The 8,767-nt window shown below is 69.2% G+C and overlaps 2 protein-coding genes across 2 annotated transcripts in view; both read right to left on the bottom strand.

Moving 5' to 3' along the window:
• MIOX (myo-inositol oxygenase) overlaps positions 1 to 5,154 on the bottom strand; it is a 5,591-nt gene extending 437 nt beyond the window's left edge. Inside the window, exons 1-9 of the mRNA XM_010566052.1 lie at positions 4,917 to 5,154; positions 2,908 to 3,032; positions 1,713 to 1,775; positions 1,316 to 1,396; positions 934 to 1,096; positions 780 to 847; positions 554 to 663; positions 358 to 425; positions 59 to 108 (exon numbers count right to left, since the gene is read on the bottom strand). Of these exons, the coding sequence (XP_010564354.1) occupies positions 59 to 108; positions 358 to 425; positions 554 to 663; positions 780 to 847; positions 934 to 1,096; positions 1,316 to 1,396; positions 1,713 to 1,775; positions 2,908 to 3,032; positions 4,917 to 5,154 (966 nt within the window). The remainder of the gene's footprint in view (positions 1 to 58; positions 109 to 357; positions 426 to 553; positions 664 to 779; positions 848 to 933; positions 1,097 to 1,315; positions 1,397 to 1,712; positions 1,776 to 2,907; positions 3,033 to 4,916) is intronic.
• Positions 5,155 to 6,196: 1,042 nt separating this feature from the next.
• ADM2 (adrenomedullin 2) overlaps positions 6,197 to 8,767 on the bottom strand; it is a 4,308-nt gene continuing 1,737 nt past the window's right edge. The window contains exon 2 of the mRNA XM_010566051.1: positions 6,197 to 6,686. Within this exon, the coding sequence (XP_010564353.1) occupies positions 6,197 to 6,686 (490 nt within the window). The remainder of the gene's footprint in view (positions 6,687 to 8,767) is intronic.

Here is an 8,767-nt window from a genome sequence, read left to right as displayed (position 1 = left end):
CGCCCGGGGGGGGGGGGGTGTCAGCCCCACATGTGCGTCGTCGTCCCCCAGCCCTTACCTCCTTGGGCAGGGCGAAGTTGTTGAACTTCATGACTCGGTACATGTACTCTGGGGAGAGAGGGGGGACATGCAGGGATGAGCCCGAGCGGCTGGGGCTGGACCCCCCCCATGCAGGATGGGCGCCCCAGGAGCTGCAGCACACCCCCCTCTGCCCCATGCAAAGGGCTCCAGCTCCGAATCCCCCAGCAAAGGGGGCCGGGGAGGGGTGCAGCCACCCCAGGTGCATCGGTGCCCCATTTGGGGGCAAAGGGCCCTGCTCCAAGGAGGGGACCCTGGCCGGACCCCCCCAGCCCTTACCGTCGTGTCCCCAGGACATGAGAACGTTCTCCAGGCCGCAGTGAGGCTGGTACATCCCGTACTCGGTGCTGGGGATGGAGTCGGGTTGGGGGCTTGGGGCTGGACCCCTCCCCGTACCCCCAGCCCCTTCCCTAGCTGTGACACGGCTGTGGGGCACAGCACCTCACGGCAGCCTGCCCCGGGGGTCCAGCCTCACCTGTACAGGGGGTCTGTGGTGTCAGGGTTGTCGTGGAAGGTGGAGTCCCCAAAGACCACGGACCTCTGCACCTTGCAGCCCACCGGGAAGGTGTCCCCCACCACGGCCCACTGCAGAGGGGTGCGACAGGCATCCCACTGGCCCGGGAGGGGGTCCCCAAGGAGGGGTCCCTGGCCAGTGGGATCCCCCATACCCTGGTGTGCCCCCTCCCCACTGTCCCGCTTACCTGGGGCTCCCCAAATAGTGCCAGGACCTTCCCCAGGTCGTGCAGCAACCCCACGAGGTGGAACCAGTCTGGGGGCAAGCGGGGCTGTCACCCCCAGTGGGACACGGCCCCACACGGGCTCCGTGTCAGTGGCGGGGGGCGTCAATGGCCCTACCTTTGTCAGGGTGGGCCCGGCGGATGCCCTCTGCGGTTTGATAGGCATGGTAGGAGTTGGGGAAGTCCACGTCCGGGTCGGACTCGTCCACCAGCTGGTCCAGCAGTTCCAGTGCCTCCATGGCGCTCATCTTGCGCAGGGAGCAGGTCCCGTACTCGGCGCTCTGCGGAGACGGCAGGCACTGGGGATGGTGACTCCCTCCCCAACCTGCGCTGCCACCCCGAAACCCCTCGGGACCCTCCCCAGAGCCATGTGGGGAGTGGGTGCCCCCCAAGCAGGCTGGTGTACCAGGGCAGGACCTGCAGCGCTTGGGTGCGGGGTGGGGGGGGGCTGCAGGTGGACTGCAGGTGGGAAAGGATGGCCCCGGTGGGGGGGTTCGCACCTTCTTGCGGACGAAGCCGACGGTCTGGTGGGTGTGCATCAGCAGGTAGGTGTTGTAGACACGGTCCAGCAGCTTCCCCTCCTGCAGCTCAGCGTCAGGCTCCTGGGGGGTTCCGGTGGGGTGGGGGGAGCCCCCCCAGCATCCCTCCCAGCCTGGGGCAGCAGAGCTCCCACTGGGTTCCTTCGGCCTCTCCCAGCAGTGGATAAGACCCCCAGCACGGCCGGTGGGGTGCAGCTGCATCCCCCGCAGTGTGGCATCATACCACCCGACCCTCAGCACCCAGCCTTGTGCAGCAGGACCCCCCCCACGCCCCGCCTGGTGCAGGGGGACCCCCCCCCCGCTGCCTCGGGGTCACCGCCTGTCCCAGTGGCAGCACGACCTGCCCAGCTGGGCTCACCGTGTAGTTTCGGTACTCGGACTTGGCCTTGCTGGACTTGGGCTCCTCAGAGGGGTCAGCGTCCTGCAGTGAGAAAGGTCGGGCTCGGTCAGCGAGGCCGGATCCTGCGCCTGGTCCGGCAGCCGTGGGACAGAGAGCGAAAACACCCAGGGACAAGGTGTTCCGTGAAGGTTAAGGAGACACGCCATCTCCAAAGGAAAGCCCCGAATGCGCGGCATCGCACGGCGCTGCACAGCATCGCACAGTATTGCATGGCGTTGTACGCCGCTGCACAGCATCGCACAGTGTTGCACGGCGTTGTACACCGCTGCACAGCGTTGCGCAGCACCGCACAGCACTGCACAGCACTGCACAGCGTTGCACAGCACTGCACAGCATCACACAGTGCTGCCCCGTTCTGGTGCGGAGTGAGGGCCGTCGCATAGAGGTGCAGAGCTGGGGCTGGGGGGAGCTGCCCGCGCTGCCGGAGGGGGGGCCTGGCCCGGGGCTCTGCTGGTTTAGGGCAGCAGCTCTCAGGAGTCGCTGCCTCGGACCCCCGCAGCCCCCCGAGCGAGGTCTGTGGGTGCGGCTGAGCCGGTGGGTGCTGCATGACACCCCGCACACCCTGCAGCCCCCCAGGGACAGGCGCTGCCCGCCTGCCTGGGGGGGGACCACTTCCCTGCCTGCCGAGGGGCGAGTGTTCACTTGTTCCCTGTGGGGCTGGGTACCCCGTGGGGCTGGGATGGACGTGGGGCAGGGACACAGAGGGGCTGGGTCCCCCGTGGGGCCGGCACCCCCACCGCAGGGAGGACATTGCCGAGGGTCCTGGGGGATCTCCTCCACCCCCCCAAGAGGCAACAGCCCCAGTGCTGAGCTCTGCGGGCCCCCAACCTGCACACAGCTGGGGTGGGGGGTCCCTGAGGGCTACAGCCTGTCGGCACAGACCCCTCGGGGGGGCGATGCTGTGGGGCTGTGCCCCACGGCCCCAGGGACAGAGGGGGGCTGCACGTGCTGCCTGTGTGTACCCGGGCGGACCTGCACCCCGACACGTGGGGACATGCCAGTGGGGTCTGACCCCGAGGCGCGGGGCGATGCGTCTGGGGGCCAGCCCTGAGGTGTGGGGTGACGTGCAGGAGTCTGACCCCGACGTGTGGGGCGATGCAGATGGGTCTGACCCCGAGGCGTGGGGCTCTGGGTCCCGCCTGCCCGTACTCACCGCCCGGAGGCTCCTCATGCCGGCAGTGGCGAGGGGCGGTGGGCACACGGGCTCTGGGGCGGCCGCCGGGACCCCCGGCTTTATCCCCGCGGGGGGCGGCGTGGGGGCGGCTGAGCCTGCGCCAGCTGGTGCGGGGGCAATCGGTCACCAGTTAACCTGCCCCCGGTTAATGTTTGAGCCCACGGCACCGGGCTTGGGGGGATGCTACTCCGCGAGGGTGGGCAGGGGCTGGCAGGGAGACTGGCCCGGCCCCTGAGCTGGGTACCCCCCCGCTGCAGCCCCCTGAGCTGGGGACCCCCGGCCCCCAAGCTGGGGAGCACAGGCCACAGGTGACCCTGCCAGCGGCTGATGGTGGCCCCGGGCTGCCGGGCTCCTCGTGGGGGCAAAGCGACGCCCCTGCCCCACTGCCCGCACTGGCCGCAGTGACCGCACAGGACGGGGCCACAGAGTGACCCCCCTGTCGGGACACGGGGAGCAGGACTGGACCTTGTGCCCTGATGGCACTGGCAACCACTGTCCGGCCACTGATGGCCCCAGGGCCACTGTGCTCCTACAGGATCCGTGTCTTAGTGGGACGGGCACCAGCCACCCCTGTGCCTTGCGGAACGTTAAATTTAGCGACTGCCGATGTTGTAAGCGTGTGGAGCAAGCCCTCGGCAATGAGCTGCCCCAGGGGGCTGGCAGGGCATCTCGGCCGGGCACGTCCCGTTCCCGGGGGCCATGAGGTCCTGCCAGGCGGCGGGCGTGCGGCTGGTGCACGCACGTGTGCGCTGAACCACTGTCATGCCGTGCTGTGCCGTGCCATGGCCACGTCACTCCTGTTCCCCTGTGGTTCCTGCGTGCCAGGGCAGAGGCAGGAGTGGGCAGCAGCGGGCACAGTGCCCATGGGCAGGGGCCCTGGGCAGCCCCTGCTGTGCCCATTAGCCGCTGGCACTAGGGGTGAAGCCCCCCAGCACAGTCCCTGTACCCTCCCACAGGAGCCCCTGACGCATCTCTCCCCTTTATCTTCCTCCTTATCATCCTCCTCCTGCCTGGCTCCTGCCCAGACCCACTGGCCCCATGCGGCTGTGGGTGCCAGGCGGGCATTGCTGCTGTGACGGATGCTGCATGGCTGTCCCTGCACTCGCTGCTGTCCCTACACTCGCTGCTGTCCCCACTGCATGGCTGTCCCTGCGCTCTCTGCGGGAAGCAGCCGGTGCTGGTCGTCTTCTGTCGCCAGTGGCCATGGGACCCGGGTGCCCACACCCTGCCCAAGGCAGCCCCTCACCCACCCACCCGTTCCATGCCCCATTCCTGTGGGAACATCACCCAGCCCGGCACCAGACGTGACCCCTCTTCACACATTTTATTCTGCACAAAATCAGATTTTTGCTTGAAAAGAGGAGAAGGGGAGTGCTCCACACTGTGGTGCCTGCCCAGCCCAGTTCCGGCGCTGCTGTGGGGCAGGATCCGGCCCGGGCACCCACAGGGTTCAGTGCAGCCCCTCTACAGCCTGGGGAGCACCCAAGGGATGGGGGGGTGAAGGCCTTGGCCCCCATGCATCCCTTGGCAGCACTGCACTGAGCTGCGGCCGCCCGTCCCCATGGGACGGCGCTGGGTCCCTCACCCCTTTGCCAAATGGGCAGCATTGGGTCCGGGGGGCTGCAGGCAGAGCTCCTGCCTGTGGCGGGGGCCCCGGCCCAGGAACCTCTGGTGACAGCCATGGGACACCCTATCCTGGTCCTGTCCTGCCCCATCAGCTGGCTCAAGCAAGCGCCGGGACCCCCGGGAAGGAGAGAGGAGCTGGGGTACTGCTGCAGGCTGGTGCTCCTGGGGCTGGGGTCTCCTGTGGGCACAGGGGTACTCCTGGCAGGGGGATGAGGAAAGTGCTCCCAGGAGCAATGAAGGGGATGAAGATGGTCCTTGGGGGGGGGTCTGCGGGTACTCATGGGAGGGGTGTGGGTGGTGCTGGCAGGAGGGGACAAGGGTGCTGGCAGGAAGGATCAAGGTGCCGACGGGCTGGGGTCTACCTGCCCTCCTCATGGAGGACTGGATCGGATCCCCGTTGTACCCCTGCCACCAGCTGCCCGTTCCTGTGCCAGGGCTGAGGGGCAGCCCAGCATGGGGGTCCGGGCCGGTGACTAGGGCGGCACATCCCCGTCCTGCCAGGCCACAGGGGTCACAGCTCTGCTGGGGCAACACCAGCACTCCTGGGGTGTCACGGTGTGGGGTGACAGGGATACCCAGGGTCCCCTTGTCCCCCTCCATGGGCCCCCATCCCAGTCCCCATTGAACCCACAACTTGTCACCAGTGGGGCCAGGGGCTGTCCCCAGCCTGCCCACACCATGCCCGAGGCTGCACCAGGGGACAGGAGGGGACAGAGGCAGGGACAGGAAAGAGGAGGGGATGGGGCAGAAGCGGGGTGCGGGACCCCGGCCATTCCTCTCCCCCCACCATGCTCAGGGACAGTTTGCCATTCCCCAGTGCCCACCAGCACCTGATCCTCGTCTCACTGCAGGGCTGTGGGCGGTATTGGAGGGGGATGACAGGGTGCCGGGGGAAGGGGACAGCATCGTCTCCGAGGAGGACAGGACCCCCCCACAGCAACCCAGCCTCCATCCTGGGAAAGGACCCCCCCAGGTGCCGAGCCCAACCTGGGACCCCAGTGGGGAAGATGCTGGGGGCTGCCCTGTGCCCCCACCCTGACTGGGGGAGGTTGGCTGGAGTGGGGTCCCCCCACTCTGTCTTCACATGACCCCCACCCACGCAGCCATGCCACCCTGGGCAGGGACAGGAGGGGTGTGGGGTGGGGTGCCGTGGGGGTGCTGCAGCGGGGCTCACCCCACCGGTGGCCGCGCATGCTGTGGCAGGGTGCTGAGCTGCTGAGTCAGGCGGGAGCGTGGCCAGGGGCTCGGCCCCATGCTCTTGCACAAGGCGCCGGCGCTGCTGTGGTCAGCAGGATCCCCTGCCGCCCCTTGGACCCGTCAACAGCCCAGGCCAGTCGGGCCACCGCCAGCCGCCATGGGCCACCGGCTCCCCGGCCCATGCCCGTGGTCCTCTCCGCTCCACGGGGCGCCGGTTGGCAAGGGCACCAGAGCCCCTCTTTGGGCATGCTCCCACCAGCCCCACGTCCCTGGTGGGGCCGTGGCCAGAGCCGGGCTCTGCCCGGGGGGCACCGGGCACCCCCAGAAAGGTGCAGAGGGAACCCAGCCACATCTGACTCTGGAAGCGCTTTAGTGGGGGGTCCCGCGGGGCAAAGCGGGGGGCACGGGGCCAGGCAGTCTAGTGCAGCGACCGACACCCCCCCCCTCACCCGTAGCTATGGGGGCTGTTGGGGTTCATGGGGGACGAGTCCTGGCGGCCTGACTGGCCCATCAGCTGCCAGAGGCGGTGGCTCAGGTTCTGCACCTGGCAGGTGCCCAGCACGCAGCCCACCCGCAGCAGCTGCATGTGCTGCAGCCGCCCCGACGCGTGCCGGCGGCCCCGCGGGTGCCGGGAGCCACGCCGCAGGACGAGGCGGCGGACGTGCTGGGGGGCCAGGCGGGCACCGTGCCGGGGTCCGTGGCGCGGGGCGAGCTTCGGGCTCTGCCGCGGGATGAGCGGTTTGTGCGGGGGAACCGGGCGGGCACCGTGCCGGGGGGTGAGCTGGGGTCCGTGCCGCGGGGCGAGCTTCGGGCCATGGCGTGGGACGAGCAGTCTGTGCCGAGGGCTGCTGGCGGGCTGCAGCAGGGCCGGGAGCTGCGGTCCCGGGTGGTCCCCAAGGAGCGAGGCTGGGGAGGGTCTCCGGTCCGGGGGCTCCCTGCAAGAGAGCAGCAGCGGGGTCAGCGGGAGGGGGCAACGCTCAGCAGGCAGCAGCGGGCAGAGCCACGGCACCCCAGGCACGGGGGAGGGGGGCTGCAAGGCACCCTGATAGCAGGGGTAAAGGGGGTTTGGCCGTGCCGGGGGTGCCATGGTGGGCCAGGGGGAGGCAGCCCCCCCAGCCCTGCCAACCCCTCTCGGTCGCTCTGCCCTGGGCCCTGGGCCTGCCAAGCCAGGAGGAGGAGGAGGAGGAGGAGGAGGAGGAGGAGGAGGAGCAGGAGGCGGCGGCAGCCAGGAAAGGGGAGCTGCTACCTGCAGCCGCACACGTACTCCATGCTCCGGCATCGTGCCGCGGCGGCAGGGCTGGCAAGAGCTGCCTGCCACGGCCAGGGCTGCAGCCCCACACCAGCCCCTTCCCACCCCAAACCAGTGGGGCTGGGAGACCCCCGTGTCCCCCCCCATTCTGCTGGTCTCCCCAGGCAGAGGGGATCCCATGGCACTGCGTGACCGTGGCTGGCAGCCCCACCATTTGCTCCTGCCAGCCCCACGCCAAGCCCACCGCCAACCCACAAGCACAGGCACTGTGAGGGATGTGTGGGTCCCGGGGGTCCCAGGGGTGCTGACCCTGCTGCCCCCCCTCCAGGATCCCCCCAGGGTGCGCAAACAGGGACCCCCCAGCACCGCCAGCTCCAGCACAGCCCAGTCGGCCTCCCCTCGTGGAGGAGCTGGTGACCCCACACCGGCGGGGGACACCCACCGTGGCAGCCCCAGAGCTCTGCCACCCGCAGCCGCCCTGGGTCACTGCCCGGGAGGAATCCGTGGCACCCGGGTGGCTGCGGGGATGGCACGTGCCATGTGGCCGGGGCAGTGGTGGCGGGAGCCCCTCTGCTGCCCGCGCACAGGCACACACAGTGGCACCACATACTGGTGCCCACCGTTGCACCCCCCAGCCAGAGCCCCTGTGCCCCCCCTGCACACACACACACGTATCCCTGCATGCGCACCCCCTTCACTACCCGTGAACGTACACAGTAACCCCCGTACACACACAGGCACACGCGTGTCCCAGCGTGCGCACATGCATGCACGCTCCCTCCCTAACCCCTGTACGCACACACAGGTACACCCACGGCACGGTGTGCGTGCGGACACGCACGTGGTGACCCCTGTACACACGTAAGCACATGCATGTCCCAGCATGCACACACATGCACACACTCTATAACCCCTGTACACACACAGGCACACGCGTGTCATAGCACACACACACACTCTATAACCCCCATACACATAACTCCTGCACACACCCCGGTGTGCACACACGCACGCTGTGCACCCCCAGCCTGCTGTGTGTGCACAACGGGGGTGCAAGTGCAGGTGTCCCGGTGCACACACACAGCCCCGGACTCGCACGGCACCGACCCCCCTGTCCCCCCACCACCCGGGGCTGCGAGGAAGCCGGAGGGCTCATCCCAGCATGGCACAGCCAGGTCGAGGCCGGACGTCGCTTGGCTGCGAGCCGCGGGAGCGGGGACAGAGGCCAAATTCCTCCGGTCCTGCAGAGACGGGAAGCAGGGGGGGGGACGGACGGTGAGTGCCCGCCACCCCTTCCCGTCCCGGGACGTGTTTACAGGAGGTGGCCAGAGCCCGGAAACACCGGCAACCTCGGCCTTCCCATCCCGGCACTGCCCGGGCCGTGGTACACAGGACTTTCCCAGCCGGCTGTCTTCCAGGCAGCTCCGGCACTGCCGGCTCCGCAGCCTCTGAGTGCTCCCAAGCCAAGAAGCCCCCGTGCCGGTGTCCCACGGGATGGCTGCCGGCTGTGGAGTTCCCCTCCCTCCCCACACTTGGCTTCTGCCCCGGCTTCGCCCCAGCTGGCCCTGGCATGGTGTGCATCCGTGCCGGCCGAGCTCCCGGTGCATCCGGCTGCGTGTGGGATCGCTGCTGCTCTGGCTTCCGTGCCTGTTCCTGGGGCTTTGCGAGCCCCACCGGACACGCCGTAGGGTGCCCACCAACCCCGGGACTGTTGCTGGCAGCACCGGCACCTCCCTGCAGCCCCCCCAGCTCCCACAAGCGGTTCCT

The sequence above is a fragment of the Haliaeetus leucocephalus genome, unplaced genomic scaffold, assembly GCF_000737465.1.
Source record: "Haliaeetus leucocephalus isolate CR32 unplaced genomic scaffold, Haliaeetus_leucocephalus-4.0 Scaffold202, whole genome shotgun sequence".
NCBI lineage: Eukaryota > Metazoa > Chordata > Aves > Accipitriformes > Accipitridae > Haliaeetus > Haliaeetus leucocephalus.
This window is presented reverse-complemented; position numbering and strand designations above follow the sequence as displayed.